Here is a 22,091-nt window from a genome sequence, read left to right on the forward strand (position 1 = left end):
TATGCTGCTCAGCACAGGCGTGGATGCCAACACTACAGCATATGACTGGCCAAAATCAACATTTCAGGAGAGGGAGCAAGATAAACAGATAAAAGGAGAACAGAGGAGAAAGGAGGGAGAATGTAAAGGAAATTTAAAAGAAACAGAGGAGCACAAACACTCACGCCCAGACAAATGTATAAGATAGGCGGGTAGGAGAGAAAAGGTATGAACTAAGGTATGGAAAGAGAAACAAATTTAAAGAGAAAGTTCTGTGTGTGTGTATGGGGGGTGGGGAGAGGGTAAGGGAGAGAGAGAAAGGAAGAGGGTGGTGGGGAGAAGGGAGAGGGAGAGAGGGAGAGGAATTAAAGTGTAAAACACTGACCTTCCCTCTGGTTTTATTTCACAAGAACATGACCCAACCCCTTGGTTAGTGACCTGGGCCACTGTCAAGTAACAAAGCAGGAAGCATTCATGGTTAAGGACGCCCCATATATTTTTAAGTGCACCCAGGGACGTTTTTTTTGGAAGAAAGGCTATCTTTAATCCTTGATGACAAGACAGTTCTGAACTCAACATGTTCTAGCTGCAAGGCTATCAGGAAGAGGACCAAGTTGAGGCCAGCTTGAGAAGGTTCCTGAGAGTCCAGGAAATAGCCCAGGGGCATCAAGATGGTCTGTGGGTGTCATAAAGGGAGCCTGTCTACAGGTTAAGGTTATACTGGGCCCAGCTTCCAATATGCTTAGTCCCTACTAAGCAGCTGTCTAGCCTGCTTCAAATGAAACTGCCTAGGAGTTGGCCATTCACCATACTAGGCTGCTCAACTAAGGTGGGCCCTATTGGCTCAGTGGGCATCAACATCCTTTCACCACTCTGTGACTGCCCCACCTTTGGCATTCTCACTGTACTCCCCCAAGGCTATCCTCTGAGGCACCCAAGAGGAGAAAAGGGAGAAAGGCTGCCTGAATCTTCTATCAGCAGGTCCAAAAATTTGTTCCTGAGGCCAGAGGCTCAGCTCAATAACTTCTACTCTGGGACAGTCCTGATATAAAGCCAAAGGACAGGGTGACGCTCACAGCTTGGCCTTTCTGCTTCCAAAGCAACCACACCTTGAATGGCTGGAAAGCTGCAACAAGGTCCAGGACAGCCTCATCCTTCAAGGTGGGCTGCAGCAGGGCCACCATTGACAGAGACTCTTGAGGTCAACCACAGCTGAGTCAAGGTAAGTAGAATCGTAGCTAAATAGGGTCGGAACTGTAACTGAGCCACCTTTTCACCTCCAGAAAGCTCATCTAAGAATTTACCAAAGTTTTACCTGCCTGCCCCTGAGCTGATTTCTAGGGAAGCACAAAGAGGACTGGTGAGCTCTTGGGTGGGAACCCCAAGTCTTCGAAGAAGTAGCAGCAATGAACATATAGAATTTACAAGATAAATGCCCTCTCTGAGGCAGGTAAAATATGATGCCTTATAGGAATATCCCTAATGCCCTAGTCCAATAAAAATGGGACTGCTATATAAAGTAGAACCAGGCACTGTGCAAAGCCGAGAGGGAGAGAGATGCAGGTCCAGGAAACCATGCTAAAAGTACTTATGATAGTCTTAAAAACTGGTCTCAAAAGTCTTTGACATGTTTCCTGTCAAAATGACCTTCCTCTTAAATCTAGGCTCTATGACTGTTTGACCTGTAGAAGACAGATGAAATGAATCTGTACCACTTTTCAGGCCCAGGACTCAAGAAACCAGCAGCTTCCACTTCCTATCTCCCATGCTATGAGGAAGCCCAGGCCACATGGAGAAGGCACATGTAGGTGTTGTGACAGTCCCAGCTGAGGTCCCAGCAATAAGCAGCATCAACTCCCAGACATGTGAGGGAAGACACCGGCAGGTGATACCAGTCCCTAGCCACTGAGTCACCCAAATCTTGAAGTCTTTCCAGCCGAGGTCCCAGACAACTGTGGAGCAGGGACTAGTCAGCCATCCTGGGGTGCTCTATAGAATTCCTAATCCACAGAGTGTCTGGGAGCATAATAAAATGGTTGTTTTATACCATAAAATTTAGGGTACTTATGTAGCGGTAGATAACTGTAACAGATTTTGGTACCTAGAAGTGGACTTCTGTTGAAACAGAATCCTAAAACAATGAGTTTGGAGCTGAGTGACAGGCTGTCAAGTGGGGCTTGAGAGAAAATAAGAAAAATGTTCTTGGAAGCTAGAGGAGGGAAGACCATTGTAATGATAAAAAGTTTGGTAATTCTGTCACCTGGGGTAACATGGAAAATAGAAAACATACCTAACAAGTTAGATGAACTAGCTAAAGATATTTCCAGGCAGAGTGATGAAGGTGCCATTTGACTTATGCTAGCTGCCTATGGTGAAAAAGAAAAGAGATGAGTCTAAAGCAGAACTGTTCAGTTTTCAAGCAAAATTTAAAGAAAATATAAATGGGCTTTCTGGGTTACAAAATAAAATTGTTAAATTCTCAGTCTTTCTAGACAGGAAAAATTTCTCAAATTAAGAAACGGCTTCCAGATTATGATGACAGTTTGTGTGTGTGTGTGTGTGTGTGTGTGTGTGTGTGTGTGTGTGTGTGTGTGTGTGTGTAAACTTATCAAACTGTACACTTTAATTTACACAGTTTATTTATCCCTTTAATTATCCCTCAAGAAAAAAATCTAGAGTGATACTGAAAGATCTGTTGTCAAGGCCTAAATGAAACAAGACTGCATGAGCTCTAAGATTCTTTTTCAGCTCTGCCTTTCTAAGAGTTTGTGGATTGAATGGAAAGGGAGTCCAAAGTTAACAAGACTCACTAGGAAAGTACTACGAGGACTCAAATAGTAGAGCAGCCTAAGCTCTAAGAAGCTGATCTCCCAAGCATCTAATTAACTGGTCAACAAATAGTTACTGTTTTCTACGTATTAGGCATTGTTCTAGGCTCAGGGAAGATGAAAAGAAATCAAAGTTCTTGACCTCAAGAAGTCTACATTTTCCCAGATACCCAAGTTTCCCACACCTGCATCCAGAGGCAAGGTTTCCAAACATATTACTGATGACCCGCACTTCCAAGTCTCAATGACTCAGGTGTTGAATTTTCAGAATGAAGAAGCTGTTGAGATCAGCAGGCATGACAAGTCTTCTGAGAAAAGCCCCTACTGCCCACCAGGCCTTACGACACAACCGAAATCTCCTGAGAGCAACGAGTGTCAAAGTTCACCCATCTAGGTGGCTGAGTTAGCTCTAAACATAACCCTTCTTTGTTTGCAGGTCACCAAGCTGCTTCTTTAGTCCCGCCCCCACTCATTGACAGACACCAGAAAAAGCATAAAGCCTGACCTGTGGAACTCAGAGGAGTTTTGAGAATCTCACCCTCCCACCTCCAGATTTGGTTACAGCCAAATCTTATGAGCTAAGAAAATGCCTGTGGGGTGGGGTGGGGTAGAGGATAGGGGAATGGGATGTATCTGGAAACCAAAGGTAAAACCCCATTAACAAAGAGAAAGGGAAACCTCTCCAGGAGACCAAAACAGCAAAGAACACAACTTTGGTGGTCAAATGAAAAGGCTTAGATTTCCTCCCCCTACGTACGTATCTTGCCAAATCCAAACTGGGCTACAAAGGAAAAGGAAGATATAAATTAGCAAAACACTCATAAAAACCTAATAATGGAATGGAATTCAGGACCTTTAACCCATATTGGCTTAGTGGTAGCATTAGGTGAAGGATACACCCTTGCAAATGCATATCTTGACAGTTCTACAGGGTCCCATTTACCCTTCCCCACCAGTTTTCCATGCTTCAGAGTATACTCTGCCCCTTTAGCATCACCGGGTTCCTCTGCCTCCATGTGGATGATGTGGAGATCCCCAAAGCAGCCAGAGAGTCAAAGGCCCAGTTTTCCAAGGCCCTAGCACCCAGCACTCCTCAACCAAAGTCTGGTCACACCACAGAGTCTTTCCCCCACTGGGACTCCTGGGCTGGCAATGATAAAAGGGCCCCGGGTCACTGCCCAACATCTTTTGAAAGGTCAGACTAACAAATTCAGGTCCCAAGGTCATCAATCCAAGTTGTAAATGCCATGAAGAAAGAGAATGGATCATCCCTCTTTGTCCCCTACTGTTCACCACAGAGCCTGGCATCTAGGAGGAGAGCCCTCAGAGTTCAATGACGATAACTTCTACCTGAACTGCTCTACTCAGCCCAAAGAATACTCCCCAGATGAGACTGGGGGTGAAGGTGGCCAGAGAGAACCACCGGGTGACAATTTAGAAAATAACATCTGTAATCCACTGGTAGCCTCTGAGAGAAGGGTGTAGTTCGCCCCAGAGGCCTGTGACTGCATGCCAAAAGCCCAGGAAAGAAGGGAGGGAGGGAAGCAGAAATGTAGCAGGAAGGAAGGGAAGTCAAGACTTTGAAGGAAGGCTAGAAAAATGCTTTTTTTAGGCACATCAGAGACTCAGATATTTACAAACACCATCCATCATATTGTGATGGCAAGCATGCTAGGAAGCTAAAAAGCAGTTTCTAAAAATGTTTGAAACATGTACATATATATTCCAAATAGAAACTGGGGAACCTGTCAGCAGTCTTAATTCTGCTTTGTGACTGATATAAAAATGCATTTCCCACCCTCTCCCCTCACCCCACATAGTGGAAATTAGAAGAAAAAATGAATACTTACAGGAATTAAGGATGTTGGGTATGGAAATTTCTAATTCAGGTTCTAAATATACGATTTCCTTAAAATTAAAAGTAAAACCATACGATCACATAGAATGCTTATTTCACCCTTACAGTCTCACATACAGGAAACGGGAACCTTACTTCCCAGTCCCCATCTTTCACCAGGCTGGTGAGAGGCCAGCGAAGCTGCTTCCCCAGAAGCAGACAATGGGAGACAAGGACCTTAAGATCTAGACCTGTTTCTGCCTTGGCTACCACATGTCCCTGTTTTACCCAAGAAGTTGGCAATCCCTGCCCTTCTCAGCCACACCTAGTTCAGGGAAGCAAGCATGCGAGCAACTCCAGTCTAGGTTAGAGAAGGTATGTGCGTAGTGGGCAAGAGTGTTCTTGCTGGTCTTTTTGCCACAAAGTAGATATACAATTTGTTTGTCTAAGTATGAAGCTCTTATATACTTAACATATCAGAACCTACCAACCTCTGTTCCTTCAGTTGGTACAGTCCACCCAGACCCTTTCCACGGGGACCAAATCCTGCATATGTGGTGTAGGGAACTCCTCTCCTGCCTCATATGTGCCAGTCACTCCCCAGGAGCACCCCATCCTACCAACCATATCTGCATTCCAGCTTTGAATGAATCAAACATCTACCACCACCTCTGGCCAGACCGGACTGTGCCACATCCCACTGGGCTCAGCCTGGCGCTGCACAGCCCAGACATCTAGGAAGCTGAGCATCCCCTACTCACCTGCTCAGCCCTATCCCAGTCTAAAGCTGAGCATCCTTCTCACAGCTATCCATTCTAGTGGCTGAGGCCCCAAAAGCCAAACTTGTCTACCTGAGATTTAGCAGAAGGGGCTACGAAAGGTATGTGGCTTTAATAAAAGAGCCTGGAGGTTCTTCTAGGACATCAGCTATCAGCCTTGGCCAAGACCTGAAAAGCCCAGGGGAGAGCTATACATCTACCTGCCAGCTCTGGAAGCTTTTATCCTATCACAGGAAGGGAGCCAACATTTACTGAGTGTCTTTATGCCAGATACTATGCTGAGCACTGACATATATTACCTCGTTTAATCCTCACAGTAACTCTGTGAGATAAGTACTACTATAATTTTACAGACAAGAAACCAAGATTTTAGAGAGCATTAAAAAAACCCTGATATCGCACTATCTGGTAAGTGGTTAGAACTTGGATTTGAAGCCAATTCTCAATGATTCCAAAACCCATAGTTTTTCTATGGTCCTACATTCCCACTTTCAAAAAGAAGACAAAACCAGCAAAGTGGATTACAGGTTACACTGACTAAAATTCTCCCAAGCTGCTTTGTTTGCAGCTCAGGTTAAATTCTTAGAAAACTAAACTTCTGCTTGGAACTTGTACTCATATGCATTACTGCTTCCCCACCTCTACCCACAATGTGGTCAGCCTTTTCTACTATAGCTCAGGCACAGCCTAGCTCAGGCATAGTCCCCAAGCTGTCCCCATCTTGGGAAAAAAATACAGCCAAAAGAACATCAGCTGCTTCTTGCTGGCTCCGTTCCTACAGCTTTAGGCTCCTCCAATAGCACAAAGCAATGTTTGTTTTAGGGATCCTCTTTGCTCTCTTTTATGGAGACTTACAGAACTGGAAAATGGTGTACATACATATTAGAGACAACTTTTGCTTCACGGTCAGCATGAGCTGGGCCCAGATCATTTCATTTATGTGGATGACTGTCAGAGTCATGATGATACTCATTTACGTTTTGGCAGGGATCTTACCCAGGACCCAGGCCATTTGGCTGTCCCTGTACATCAGCCTCCAGTGATCCCCATTCACCCAGTAGCACTCCCCTACTCACCTGCTCAGAGTCCCTCGAGGGGCCTTAGTGCCTCCAGCTCCGTGGGTGATGCTGGAATTCTTGTTGGCAGTCATGGTCATTTCGGCTCTCTGCAAACCCAGAGCCCTGCAAAGAAGACAAGGCCTATAAGCCAAGTTTCCACGGGCAGCCAAAAGCACCTCAAACATTTCCAGATGACCTCCAAAACTGCCAAGAGGGTTTCTGTGGCGGGTGGTAGGAACCACTTTCCCACATGTATTTAATTCCACATATTATAGCTTAAGAGCCTCAAGGGACCCCTGATGTGGGTTGGAAAAAGAGTCTGTGAGCTAACAGATAGCTTATCTGTCCACAGAAATAAACTCCATTTCCATCCTACTTCTCATTTCTTAAGTTAGAGTGTCCCAAATTTCCAGCATGTCCCACAGCCTTTATAAATTTTACCATATCTGCATACCTCCTGAACAACTATTTTTTCAATATCGTTCTTGAATCAACTTGAAACTGACTTGCTTTTCTTAAAATATTTAACCTTGTTCTAAATAATTAATCATTCGTTCATTCAACAAATATTAACTGAGCACCATGTCCCAGGCATTGCCATCTAGCACAGAATGAGACAAAAGTCTCTGCCCTTATGAAATTTACATCCTAGTGAGGAGAAACAGACAATAAACATATACATGTCGCACGTATGTGATACATAAGTGTAATCTGGTTTATAATATGGATGGTGATGATAAATGGCATGTAGAAAAAAATGAAGCAAGGTAGAGGAAAAGTGAAGGTCTATTATTTTAAATTAAATGTTCACAGAAGAACATTCTGATAAAGTGACACTTGAGCCAACGCCAAAAAATCATGAGCTATCATATTTTTTCTAATGCCCATTAGACTAAAATTAATATATATTAAGGTATTTAGGTACTTAAAAATGAAAAATGTCCATTCATGTATCATATGGAGTTAGCAAACATATCACCATTACTTAGGGGAGATTATTTTATGCTAAAATAATGAAAAGAAGAAAAAGGTTACCACTTAAGGGTACATCTAGATTGGAAAGGAAGAAGTAAAATTATCTCTTATTTGCAGATGTTATGATCTTGTATGTAGAAAATCCTAAGGATTTCACTAAAAAACTCTTAAACTAATATATAAAGTCAAGCAAGTTTTTTGAGATACAGAGTAATATTTCTTTTTATTATGGTGACATTGGTTAATGAAATCCAGTAAGTTTCAAATGTACAGTTCAATAGTAAGTCATATATATGTTGCATTGTGTGTTCACTGCCCACAGTTAGATTTCTTTCTGTCACCACATATTTGACCCCTTTTACCCTAGCTACCTCCCCTCTCTTTCCCTTCCCTCTGGTAACCACTAGTCTACTCTCCATGTTCATGAGTCTCTGCTTGTCATGTTTGTTTGCTGCTTTCAGATTTATATCCCACCAGAGTAATATTTTTAAAAACTAATTTGATTTCTATGCACTAGCAGTGATCAGGAAATAAAATCGAGGAAAAAAAAATTAACAATAGCAGCAAAAAGAATAAAAAACTTAGGAATAAATTTAACAAAAGAAGTGCAAGACTTGTACACTACAAACTCAGAACATCACTGAAGGAAATTGAAGAACATATAAATACATAGAAAGACATCCCATTTTCATGGATCACAAAATTCAAAATTGTTAAGTTGGCAATATCCACCAAATTGATCTGAAGAGTGAACAGAATACCCATCAACTGCAGAAACTGACAAGGTGATCCCGAAATTTTATGCCAATGCAAGGGACCCACAGCAGTCAAAACAATCTTGAAAAAGAAGAATAAGGTTGGAGGACTCACTCAGACTTAACAATTTCAAAACACTGCAAAGAGACAGTAATCAAGACTATTATGTATAGGTATAAGAATAGAAATAGAGATCAATAGAATAGAATTGAGAGTCCAGAAATAAACCCATACATTTATGAACTGATTTTCAAAAAAAAATGCCAGGACAATTCAATAGGGAAAGAAGAGTCTTTTCAATAAATGTGCTAGGACAACTGGATATTCATATGTACAAGAATAAAGTAGGCCACTTATCTCATACCATTCCAAAAATTGAGTAAAAATGGATGATAGGCCTAACCATAAGAGTTAAAACTACGAAAGCAAAGCCTAGAAGAAAACATTGAGGTAAATCTTTGTAATACCTGATTAGGCAATGGTTTCTTAGCTATGACACCAAAAGCACAAGCAATAACAATAAAAAAGACATAAACTACATTATGTCAAAATAAAAAAACCTTTGTGCTATTAAAAAATACCATCAAGAAATTAAAAAAAAAAGAAAAGAAAAAAAAAACACCTGCATAATGGGAGAAATTATCTACAAATCATGTATATGCTAAGGAATTTGTGTCCAGAATATATAAAGAACTCTTACAACTCAGTAACAGAAAGACAAACAACCCAATTAAAAAAGCAGATACAGAATTTAAGTACACATTTCTCCAAAGAAATAAAATTGGCCAGTAAGCACATGAAACAATGTTGAACATCATTAGGGTAATACAAATCAAAACCACAATGAGGTATCACTTCACACCCGCTCGGATGGCTATAATCAAAGACAGACACAAACAAGTGCTAGTGAGGCTGTGGAGAAACTGGAACCTTTATTCATTGCTGGTGGGAAAGTAAAAATGGTGTAGTCACTCTGGAAAACAGTTTGGAAGTTCCTCCAAAAGTTACACACAGAGTTACGATATGACCCATCGTGATCTGCTCCTAGGTATATATCCTAGAGAAATAAAAATGTTATGTCAACGCAAGTACTTGTACACTCTAATGTTCATAACAGCATTACTCATAATACTCAAAAAGTGGAAACAACCCAAATGTCCACCAATGAACAAACACATAAACAAAATGGGGTATATTCATACACTGGATTATTATCCACATATAAAAACGAATAAAGCACATTGATACATTATACATTCTACAACATGGATGATCCCCGACATTTTTTAAATGTCCAGAATAAGGCAAATATATAGAGACAGAAAGTAAATTAGTGGTTGCAAAGGGTTGCGTTAAGGATAGAAGAATGGGGAGTGACTGCAATGAGTGTAAGCGTTTCTTTTTGGGGTGAAAAAAGTTCTGGAATTAGATAATGGTGATGGTCGCATAACTCTGTGAATATATTAAAAACGGTTGAATTATATACTTAATATGGGTGAATTTTATGGCATGTGAATATCTCAGTATAGATGTTAAAATAAAACTTAAGGGCGAAACAAACTTTTTTCAAGTGCCTCTGGAGAGTGGATGTGAGCGACAACCACTGTGAATGTGCACCCTTGGCCTGGGCCGACACCACCTCCTAGAAGCTGAACGAGTCAGGAACAACAGTTCTCTTGTTCTGACTGGCATTCTCATCACACTGATCAAAATGAAGTATAACTGGATGTGAAAGTTAAACATATGTATTTATGGCCACTTATGAGCTTAATCCTGGAGGTCATCTAATTATTACCATGGTGCCAATGAGTGATTGGTCTTGACTGACAATAAGCTAAACTCTAATTCTTGATATTATGGATAGTTCAACATGAAATGCACCACCTCTAATTTCTTTAACTTCATGGACGCTCTCGGGGTTGTTTTTGGTGATGGTGGTAGTGGGTGGAGTTGGAAAGGGAGGACACAGCCAGTAGGCGTAAGGGCGATTATCTGATGGTGACAGAAATGAAACATCCCTCCAAGGTGAAAACTACAGATGCTCTAGGAAAAAGGAAACCAAAACTGAGCCTCACTTTTGCCCTTCATAAAGTGGAGAAAAGCCATCCCTACCTGTTGGGAAAAAAGTGTTTATAAACTTAAGTATGCAGCATGATGCTAGTGATTGTGCTGATGGTGATGGTGACAAGTAGGAGGAAGAGGAGAAGTCAACCCTGCCATCAGAGCATCTACGCACACTAGCTCTGGTGAGATATTTCTTTACCTGCACCAGCCCAGTGCCAAGTTAAGTGTTTGGTATATGGCTGGGTGTGCAACAGAAGGAAGGGAGAGAAGTGACAGCTTCTGGAAGCCTTCCCAGGCCAGTTCTCAGGATCCTTAGGGAGCACAGTGCTACCAGGAATCAATGTGCTAAGTAGCAGCTTCCAACTGTGCCCATGGCAACAACAGTCGCAACAACCATCATAACCCATCAAAACAACACCGGACATGCTCTAACAGCTCCAGGGCAGGCTCTCAGGGAATGGGCAGAAGACGTGTGAAAAGATCCAGAAACTGAAATATATTAAAAGAACATAATGAAAAATATTTTCCTTCTTTCCCTGAACTCCTGCCCTAAGGAGAGTGAACCCACTGCTCTGAAACGTTATTATGTAGTCAAATATGAGAACAGAACCAACTTAGTAAGAAGGAAAAATATAGATGACTCTGACATTTGCCTGGGCCAAGAAGAAAAATCCTGTGAAGATGTAACCAAAAGAGGATTGAATCAAAATCACTAACCAGGCCCATGGCAGGGACCTTTGGTCACCCTTCTGTAAGAGCATGGTTGCTATTCTCAGAAGTGGCCTAGGCATTAAGGCATCTCAGGCAGGCACTGCTGAGGACCCCAGAAGGGCCCAATACGTCAGAAGACCAGACGAAAAATATATTCTTCTTATGGTCCTCCCTCCCCCCTGCTAGCTCTAGGCCAGGTCTACCAGGGCCAGGAAAGCATCTAGGAGGGGCAGAAGACATGTGAAAAGGAATTGAACACCAGGCTAACTAACTCTTTACGCCTGAAGCTCAGACGTGAGCACTCTGCATGGCTGGCTCCCTGGGGGACGCTGCTTCCCCTAGGGCCATCAGCACAACCCCAGGCTCTCATTTATGTTCATCTATGCCTGACACCTCCGCCAGTCAAGCTGCAAGGAGAGAAGATGCTCCCAAGCAGAGGAAACACCCACTGGGAATGGAGCGGGGAAGCAAAGGGGATGAGAGTCTGTTTCACTAGTTCCCAGGCCCAACGATGGCAAAGGCCAGGCAGACATTGCATGTTTGGAAATGAAACTGTTCCATTAGCATCTACCAGCAATCACGAGTTGCTCAAAAACCCAGCTCTGACAAATGATAAACAACTATCTGAAGAGTTACCATACAGAGAAAGGAACATAATAAAGGACCTCTAGAACTCTTCTACAAACTCTGCATTGAGACAGAGACCACAGGGAAGAACACCTGACGTGGAGTCAGATAACTAAGTCCGACCCTGCCTCTATCAACTGCTAGTTAAGTGACATCGCATAAGTGACTTGCAAAGACTCAACTTTCTCACTATGAGAGCAATGATATGATCTACTTCACATGATTGTTATGTCTGGCACACAGAAGCTTAATAGTAAAAGGTTTTTCTTCATTCATGTTTCTCTAGGTATTTGGAAGGCGACCTCTGCATTCACAAGCCTGAGTCGCTTTTCAGATTCCTTGGCACTACCATTCAATCCATTGACTCCATGCTAGGCACTATACAAGGTGCCAGATACAAAAATGGGCAGACATAGTTCCTGCCCTGGGGGAGCTAACTTTAAAGGAGAAAAAGTCAAGTCAAAGGTGGACTCCAGCAAGGCCTCAAAGCAAGGTGACATTTGAAGTAAGCCTTAACCCAGGAGTCTTCAACCCACCAGCCATGGACCAGTACCAGTCTGTGGCCTGTTAGGAATCGGGCCACACAGTAGAAGGTAAGCAGCAGGTGAGTGAGCATGAGCCAGTGCAGCTTCATTTGCATTTGCAGCCGCTCCCCAGCGCTAGCATCACTGCCTCAGCTCCACCTCAGATCATCAGTCATTGGATTCTCAAAGGAGCACTGGTCCCTGGTGCCAAAAAGGTCGGGGACTGCTGCCTTAACCTATCTGTTACCCACAGTAATTGGACCCAGGGAAATGCAAGGGTACATTTTATAATGAGACATGCTGCTAGATTCTTTATACAATTATAATAGCTCAAGTTATAAGTACTTTACATGTATTAAATCATTTAATTCTTTTAACAACCTTATGAAGTATGTACTATTATTATTTACACGTTACTAAGGAAACCAAAGCACTGAGAAAAATAGCTTGCCCCAGTCACACAGGAATTTGAGCCCAGGTGGCCTGCAGTGAGCCAGGACCCAGTACTACCTCCAATCATCTTCTAATTCAGCTCTCACTGTTCTATGAGGTAATAGATAATACAGACCTAATCGGAATTTAGGCTCAGAGCGATTAAATGACTAGCCAAAGAGCATTCGCCCAGTGAAGGAAGAGCAGGAATGTGGACTCAGCTCTGCCTCCTCCATCCACTCGCTTTCCTTAATACTGATGGGGGGCTTGTTAAACACGCAGAGTCCCAGGTCCCACCCCCACCTCCTGAATGGGGGGGGATCTGTGGGGTGGCGCCTAGGAATCTGCATTTTCAGAAAGCACTTCAGGCTAGTCTTATACACCCATAGGTATGAAAACTTGTGTCCTACAACTTGCTCTCTGAGAACTTAGAAAAGTATGAAGGGTGACTACTGACCGACCATCTTCCCAAGAGTCTGCCCAGCCGTGAGCAAAAAAAGAGGGACACTCGGTCCCTCGTCCTCCTCCCACCCGGCGTAGAACTACGGGCCCTCAGTGACAAAGGAGCAGGCACATCACTGGACCCGGTGAAAGCATTACCTATATCTCCTCTAAACAGTTTCCTCAGTCTTCAGTGTGCTCAGAAGTCCTACATCTCGAAACAACTCTTTTTGCCACCCACCTGTAGTAGCTAAAAACTGCTTTCCTCACTTTCTCCTCACTTTCGAACTCCTGGGAAAAGAGTTTATACCCAAAGACATAAACAGGTCGGTTGCAAGAGCAAAAATGTGTCTCACTGGGCCTTTCCTTTATTTTTAAAAACTCTGAATTAGTTGTCAAACATTTTAAAAATTGAGTGTGTACAAATAAAATACAAACAAAAACTCAGATTCTGGCTTCTCTTGAAAAATTAGAAAATCTGCCATCACTGTCTGCATTTCTATATGGCAACAGTTGGCCTTACCAGAGTACATGCAGCAAGCTCTCTCCAATTTACCACTGTCCCTTCCCACTCAATGCCAACCACTGGCCAGGCTTACACAACTCTGTGCCCTGACTCACAGGCAGCCATTGAATGCTGCGGCCCCAGACTGCACCCCAGCAGGGAAGGGTGAGAAGCTACTGCGCGAGGAGCAGCCACACAAAGCCTCCTAGACAGCTGGGCCTGAGCTGAGGAGAAAAGCCTATTCTAGTGCAAGGCACGCCTCTTGGCCACTTGAAAACTCCATCTATTCTCCTCACTGCCACTGGAGGAAAGAGCCCCTGAAGGCTCCCTGAGTTAGCTCAGTTCGGCCTTCATCTTGCAACTCTCTATCCAGCTCCCTTAGTGCTCCCTCTCCCCCCAATCCAATCTCATCACCCGATCCAAGAAGGGATCTGTTAGAGGTCGGTCCCTGAAGGGAGCTCCTTCTGAGGAACTAAGAATGAACCTTCTCAACCTAGAGCAAAAGATGGCTTCCCCTTGTTGAGGCAACATTTCTAAAGGTCTAGCTGGTACTTTTCCGCAGGCCTCGCTGTGGACGTGACAGTATGCCTTGCCCCTGAAGGAGACTTTTGAACACTGAGAGTGATGAGAACAGATGCATGCCTTTGGAGGGAAGCGTCCCATTCTGCTGGGGCTGAAGTTGCCATTGAGAGGAAGCACGAACACTGCCAACCATTCTGCTTTACTTGTCCAGAAGTCGAGACACCTGACAAAGGAAACCTCTAAACCACATGAGAGAATTTCTGCCGACATCTATGGTCCACTAATTTCTTAAGCAATCTTTCATGTGGAAGTAGCAGCTTCAGAGGCAGCCCGAAGGGAAGGAAGGAAACAGTGGGTCAGAGGGCTGAGCTCTGTGTGTGCCCTCAGAACCTGGTTACAGCCCAGAGACCCAGCTCTGCACAGGGCAACCTGCCTTCTCACCCTGCCCAGGGAACACCCACTCGGACCCTCTGGACTTTATTACTAACTCCCGCCTACCACCCTTCTGCATCCCTAGGCTCTGGTCAAGGAGATACTGAACAGACTGGCAACTCCCCCACAGGAGGGCCTAGTTCTTTTAATTCTTCCTCCAAGAGTCTAAGTGACCAATATTGGCACAGCCAGCTTAAGGGAAGGTCGTCATTAGAATGAGTTCCTTTAAAATCATGGTTCTCAAAAGTCTGAGCATTTGATTCTTCCTTTCTCTCCTGCAGTGTCCCTGGATTGGGCTAAGGCGGGAAGGGCTTTGTTTACCTTTCACAGCTCTGCCTGAACTAACAGCCAGGACTTGATGTAGCAGTTCATCTGCACAGCCTCTCTGCTCTCTGGATTTCCTAGGAAGTTCAGCCATCCCGCTGGTCTGACGTCCAGGCCAGCTCTGTCCCCACATGGCTGAGAAAGCTGTAGGGCAGTGCTAGCTAGTTCTCCATTTTCTGAACAATCCTCCATACTTAGCAGAGTTCTGCACAAAAAAAGGTGCTTGAATATGTAAACGGACTTGTTAACTAATGACAAAAGAGGGCCCCCAGAGAATTGAAGGCAAGGATGACAAAGGGCCCTAGAAATTGTAGCACTGGCCATTATCCTTTCAGATGCACTCCTCTCCTTCCAAAAGTCACACTGTCAATGGCAGGCCTTTTCCTCACACCTCTCAGCCAATCTTAACCTACCTCAGGGCTTTCAATCTCACAAGCATCCCGATCGTCTTCCAGGACTCCGATGAAGCAACAGGTTCCCACCCAACACACCCGTAAGGAAAGGCTTGTTCCTAGGAAATTTACCTTCATCTCATTCATGCTGGTTTTCTCTTCCTTCACTCCTTTTTCCCCCTCCTCCTTTCCTGATTCATTTCTCACTGGTTTATCTGCCCCAAACCCTGTCTTTGGCTCTGCTGTGCCTAAAAAGAAAAGATTACAAGAGACAGGGGAGAAAGTGGGCTCAGAAGTTGGGGGTGGACATCGAAAAGCTTTAGAAAGGGAGCCAGGAAGGATTGTCTCCAGTGTAACTCATAATTCCCTCCAAAATGTCAGACCCCTTTTCTCCATCACTATTTCTACATACCTCGTACCTTGGATCTTTTCCATTCCTGCCCCCAGGTTCTGGGGTTCTAGGTCCAGAAAGCCCTTTAAGCAAAAATGTCGAGATTATAAGCCCAGTCAAGTGGAGAAGAACCAAGATTTGTTTTGCTGGGAAGTCAGAAGAAATGGCCGGGTGTTTTGACAGGTCCCTATGAAGCTAAAATCCTCTTCAACCAGACACAGGAAAAGATGATTTTGTTGTTGTTGTTAAATAATCAAAAATTATTAAGCTCTCTTTCCATCTCTTCATGTCCACTTATCACTCCCACATCCTCTTTCCCAACCCTCCTCCTCAAAGAGCCCTTTAAGTTTGGGGTTTCATCCTCAACCATTTTCAATCCTTTTGCCTGCCAGATGGTCTTTCTCTACTTCAGTACAGATTCTGTGGAAGTTTGAAGCTGGTGTTAAACATTTCCTGAAAGCCTGAAATGGGGTGAGGGTTTGTTAGGCAATTCCAGGCCAAAGAAAATCTGGTTGCTTCCAAGATAGTTTTAAAAACCTAGACACAGCTGTTTCTGCCAGTCTGGAAACTCAGCCTCTCAGCAAGCGGCTCAACCCAGCTCTGCCAGGACGATAGCGCCCACTCTGCCTGATGACTTGCCACCACTTGGAAAAAGAAAGTAGGATGAAAGTTTGTCCCGCAAAGAACCCTGGCTCCCGGGGGCTCGTCACTACTCTTTCACTTTGGCAAGAAAAGCTTGGTGGGTCCTGTAATCATGACAATGATTCAAAGGCCACAGACCTATCTCACCAGTGCTATCCCTCTGGCCAGCCACAGCACACCAGTTTCCATTTCCTGTACATCCCAGAATGTCATGCCTCCGAGCTTTTGTTCAACCAATTCTTTCTATCTTGATGTTCTCTACCCGGTTTTTCTCTTAAATATCCAGTTCATATGTCAACTTTCTGAAGCTTTTCCTGATCCTAAATCGACCTCATTCTCACCCTTCCCAAGCTCGCAGGTCTAGGTGAACTCAACCTGATTGATGGCAAAATGCCTCCCCTGCTCTAGAAAAACACACCACCCACAAGCCGGCTTTCTCAGAAAGGGACTAGGAAGTAGTAAGGTACAGTGACTAGGCAAGATGACCCCTGTTTTCTTATCTGTAGCACAGGGAGAATACCGCATCTCTATAATGAGAATATGAAGATAAAAGAATTCATTTATTCAAAAAACGAGAGAGAGACAGGACCAGTGTCTCAAAAGAACTGAGAGGGAATACGTTTGAATTCTCTGGGCCAAGGATTTAGCTTTTCCCCCAACTCTCAGCCATTAAGACTTCTTCCCTCGTCCTGACTCTTTTGGCTGACTCTGCTTCCGGCTTCTCTAGAAAACAAAAACAATCAGAACAGACCCTAATAAGCTACCACCATCAAATTTACTCACCATGAGCATCAATGCAGATCTTATCACCTCTCTGCTCAAAACCTCTACGTGGCATCCAATCACTCAAAGTAAAAGCCAAAATCTTTACAATGACTTACAAGACCCTTCATCATCTGGGTCCCCATAGTATCTCTGACCTCATTTCAGCTACTCTTTCCTCTTATTCTTTCCACGTTACACTCTCATTATTTCCTCAGACACACCAGGCACATTCCTACCTCAGGGCCTTTACACGTGCTGTACATGTAACTAGGACATGCTCCCCCAAGAGAACCTGTTCCTCATCTCCCACATCTTTGGTCAGATGTCATCTTTTTAGTGAGGACTTCTCTGACCATACCATAAAAATTTAGTATTAAAAATTACCCCTCAGCACCCCTATTTCCCCCTTTCTGTTTTATTTTTTATTTTTCTCCATAATGTTTATCACCATCTAACATACTGCTTTTCTTTTCCACTTATTTATTGTTTACATAAGCTCCGTGAGGCTAGGGATTTTCGTGTTTCGTTCACAGCTATATCCTCAGTGCCTAGAATGGTCTCTGGGACATAGGAGACCCTCAGTAAACATTTTTTGAATAAAAAACAGTTGCCACCAGCTCAGAGTGGCCCTCCCTGGACAGGCTGAGCAGCGTCAGGCTCCATTACTCAGGCCCAACTTCCAGCCCTACCAGCCTTCACAGTTCAGAGTCTGACCTACCTGCAGCAATCACACCCACTCACAATATTCAAAATGGGACCACGGCCTCTGAGTGCCTAAAATATTCAGGATAGAGATGGCTTCAGCCTAAGAACTCAACTGAAATCGCTCTCTGCAGAGATTACAATCACTTTCCCATTGTGAAATGCAAAGGTCCTTTCTCTAGGGCTTAATGAATCCCAGGACCTTTCTTTCCTGATGATGCCTACCTACTGTCTTGGACACTACTGATCAGCCCTCTCTAAAGCACTGTAATGTGGTTAATTCTCAATCTGGAGCACACTCACAATCTGCCTGGGAGATATTTATGCTCATAAAAAAAAAAGGGCACGGGATAAGGAAGGCTGGGAAATACTGTCAGAAAAGTAGAGGGAGATAGGTGTGAGGACCTTAGGCTTTCATTCTTTTACTCTTCGCGGGCATCTTCCCCATGCTACTGTGCTCTTGAGCAACTCCCTGTGCTGCCTGAGGAAAAAAAAGTAAAGATAAGATCCTGATACAATGTTAACAAGAGCTATGATAGCAGTATGGACACAGAGCTCTGAGAACAAGAGAAAGATACCTAATTCGGAGGGCTTCTGCAAGAGGCAGAAAGTAACTCAGGGCTGAGTCTTATGGAACTTGTGCAAGATAAAGAAGGAGGAACATTGCAAGCAGAAGAAAAAACATGAGCAAAAGCCAAGGAGACCTTGAGGCAAGCTGAGATTTTTTTGAACAAGAAACAAAAAGTGACAACTATAATGGAAAACATCGATAAATTAGACTACATTGAATAAGAACTCTGTTAATTAAAAATGCCATTTAGAGAGTGAAAAAGGAACCTCTAAGAGTAGGTACACTGGTTACAGGGCTCAGGAGATTTGGGAACATTAAATACAGAGAGCAAACTTATCAATAAGAAATAGAGTAATTCTCAGCTGCAAAGTTTAGCTGGATCATTACGGCCAAATTTCTCTTTGAAGAAAAGCAATTAATTCCTCAGTTTTGGAAGGTAGTAGGAGAAAGTGCACGTATACAGCCAGGCTTTGCCAGTTCCATCCATGCATTTATCTCATTAAACTTAGCTGTCTCAATTGATGGATGAAGAAACTGAGGCTCAGGTTAAGTAATCTGCCTAAGGTTTCATAGTAAGTGGCAGACCTCAGAATCTGAAGAGGTTGGCAGAGCACTTTAGTCCTTTGGTCTCTGTCATATCTTGTGGCAGGAAGCCATCCTCCATCCCAGGTACACCCTTGCAGCCGAACTCTGTCTGGATGGAGTTGGAAAAGAATATTGGCAGGTCCCATGCCTGGTCCCCAAATTCTTGGTGTTAAAACCCCATTTTTCTTTAAGCTGTTGAGTTCACAGAGCTCTGAATCAACACAAAATAAATATGAGACGCCCCTCTCTTGCAGCTCTTCAGACATTTTGTCTCCATTCTTCCCCACCTAGGGATGGACACGCTCACAAACACACACTCCGGTAAAAGAAAGGCCCCCCACCCCAACAACGCAGTCCTGCTGGAGCTGAGACTGCAGATAAGGAGAGTCCATCTATCTGTCCAGCTTCTTTAAGGGTCATGATAGGGACAGAATGTGCCTCTTTTCCCTCTTTTAAACAAAGCAAATGCTACTTAGCAATTGTAGGTGACTCACAGGGGTGCTGCAAGCACTGGAGTGAACTCACAGGGGTGCTGCAAGATATTTCATATTTTTGAGAAAAACAGCAATACTCAACATTTGTCAAGCACCCCATGAGTTCAGTTTTAATATCAGATTGCACTACATACTTCTCAATGATGTCATTTCTTTGTGAAACTGGGTTTTCAGCAGCTGCTGTGGTAAAAAGCAAGTTCCACGTAAAAAGTAACGTGGAACAGGAAATGAGGATGGCAGTATTCGATCTAATTCCAAGATGTGAAATATTGTGCAGTGCCCAGTACATCCTATTAGTTAGTAATTGTGGTTATTTAAGAAGGAAATAAAAGTTTTTCTCTCACTTTAGAAGTATAATTTTTTCAAATGGCTATTCAGTTTTTAGGATACAAGCACTTACTAAATTATTTAGATCTCAGTACTTGATAAATGAAACTGAGGTTTTCTTTTGGCCTATGGACACCGCGAAAAAAATTATTGAAACACTAAGGGCCTGTGAACTGAAAAAGTTCTGAGAACCTCTGTAACAGGTGTGTTTAAGTATGCATCCAGGAGCCAAGAAGGAGTTCCCAGGGCAGGTCCAAACCTGCCCCAGAGGCTGGCAAACAGCAAGCCTCAGGACCATGGATCGCACACTCGGGCCTCCCACAGCGGTTAACAGCCCCTCTGCCTGAACAGAAGTGGCTGCACACCAGCCCCCTCTCAGCCCAGAGGAGGTGCACGACTGCTTCTGCTTTGCCCCTAGGCTCCCAGGCTCCCAGGCTCTCCTCTGAACTCCCCTGGCTGAAAAGCTCTAATCCGTACCAACCTCCTGAATAAAACCCAAAGCCAGCCCAGAAGCCAGCCGGCAGGGGACTTTCACACATGCTCAGACTTGGGCAATGTCCACAAACCAAACCATAAATCCATAGAGAGGAGTGATGGGAATGCAGGGAGGGCTTCCATTGACAGCCGAACCACTAAAAGGCCAACAGGGCTTTTGAGTGAAGATTTGCATGAAAATAACTCCCTTGTTCCCAAGGGGTTTTGACACTCCTCCCCCCCCATTCTTCCATGGAGTCCTAATCTGTTGACATCACAGCAGTTGATTATAACCCACTGTAGTGATGTCACAGATTCTCTTTTGTCGTTTTGGGGGTGGGGGGGGACGGAGTAGAGAATGTGACAATAGGCTGAAATAGAATAAAGTTATAGAACTGGAATTTGCTTTTTCATGCTAATTTCCTTAGCAATGAAGGGCAGTGACTCAGAAAAGGAAAGGCAAGCTACTGGCAGCAAGGCTCTGTGCAGATTCGTTTATACCAAGGGGAGGTGGGCAGGGAGGGCAGGCAAGAGCAGAAAGGAGACAAAAGAAAAGAGTTTTCGATTCTGAGATTAGCCAAACATGATGTTCTCAGTCTGGCCCAGTCCTGGACCTTCTCTTTCCATCATCCCTCGAGTGAGCCCAGAGTAAGCAGAGAAAAGCTGAAATGTATAAAAGGCTCTAGGCTGAAACATTCCCTGGAAATTGTCTGGGATATTGTGTTCTGGACTCCATACTGTCCAGAGGGGTGGACTCAGTTTGGACTGCATCCTGAGGATAGGGACCAGGATGGAGAGGGCAGCCAGAGGCATGCACAAGGAGAAACGACTAAAGGAAGTGACTGTCCACCCTGGAGAAGAAACGGCTGTGCACGGGGGGAGGCTTGCACATGAGAAAGGGACTGGATGTGTTTTCTGTGGTTCCCCCAAAGAGACTTCAGATAATGGGAAGATCCGGAACGGCCAAAATGAGAGAGAACTTTTTATACTTAAATTCCAGTGAGAGACCATATTTTTTTTTAATCCTTACTTCTCAATTGCAGACTCCTGAGGATAAAGATTGTCTTGTTCACTATAATACATCACAGAACTTAGAGTAAGTGGAACATAGTAGGAGCTTAGTAATTTTTGTCAAATAAATGAACAAATGAAGTAATGACCGTGCTCTGTTCAAGTTGTTGGCGCTTACAGGGACTCGTGCTCATTTAAAAAGCATTTTTGAATTCCTACTAAAAGCCACTCAGTTAAGATGCTACGGATACGAAAGTAAAGAGGCAGATAAGGTTAGACTGTCTCACGCCCCTGCCACCCTCTGCTTTGTAAGTTAGCACAGGTGGCATGTAAGGTCCCTTTCAATGTTGAGATGTCTGATTCTTAGAATTAACTGAAGAATTTAAAACTGAGAGGAAAGAGAATCCCAAAGCCCAAGGTAAATCCCACCTACATACCACCACTACTAGTCAAGAATCTGGAAACCTAGACCAAGCTAAGGGCTGCCTTCTCACCTGGGGAGAGGCCTCGTGCTAAGGCAGCATTGTGCTGGACCACACCAGACCACAGCAACCAGGCTGGGCATTTTTCGAAGCCCCCCCAGACAAAGCACACTTCTAGGTGAACCTGGGCTCCCTCGGCCCAGCAATAAATAAGTGTGGTGTACTTAGGTAATAAGAGGTATTTCAGATACCCCCACTTCTCTCAAGGCATTTAAAATGTCCCCACCAGCCTCAAGCAATTATCTTGCTAGGGGCCATCTGAGTGACAGCGTAATTACTATAGAGCAATTTTCAAAGAAATAATTCCAAGATTTTCTTTACCTAGGTTGTGTTAGGGCTATAGGCTAGATTCCAACTGGAATCTACAGGTAATGAAACAGATTACTTAACAATAACAATAGAGTAATCTCCCCTTATCCACAAGGAATAAGTCACGTTCCAAGACCCCAAGTGGATGCTTG

At 43.8% G+C, this 22,091-nt stretch overlaps 1 protein-coding gene across 10 annotated transcripts in view; it reads right to left on the reverse strand.

Annotated features, from left to right (window-relative positions):
* The window catches only part of DENND2B (DENN domain containing 2B), a 136,678-nt gene that overhangs the window by 38,315 nt on the left and 76,272 nt on the right, over positions 1-22,091 (reverse strand). For all 10 annotated transcript variants that reach the window (XM_039863515.1, XM_039863517.1, XM_039863516.1 and 7 more), the window contains one exon: positions 6,500-6,604. In XM_039863515.1, coding sequence (XP_039719449.1) covers positions 6,500-6,579 — 80 coding nt within the window. In that variant the 5' untranslated portion in view covers positions 6,580-6,604. The remainder of the gene's footprint in view (positions 1-6,499; positions 6,605-22,091) is intronic.

This window comes from Pteropus medius, unplaced genomic scaffold, assembly GCF_902729225.1.
Source record: "Pteropus medius unplaced genomic scaffold, Ma_sr-lr_union100, whole genome shotgun sequence".
Lineage (NCBI taxonomy): Eukaryota > Metazoa > Chordata > Mammalia > Chiroptera > Pteropodidae > Pteropus > Pteropus medius.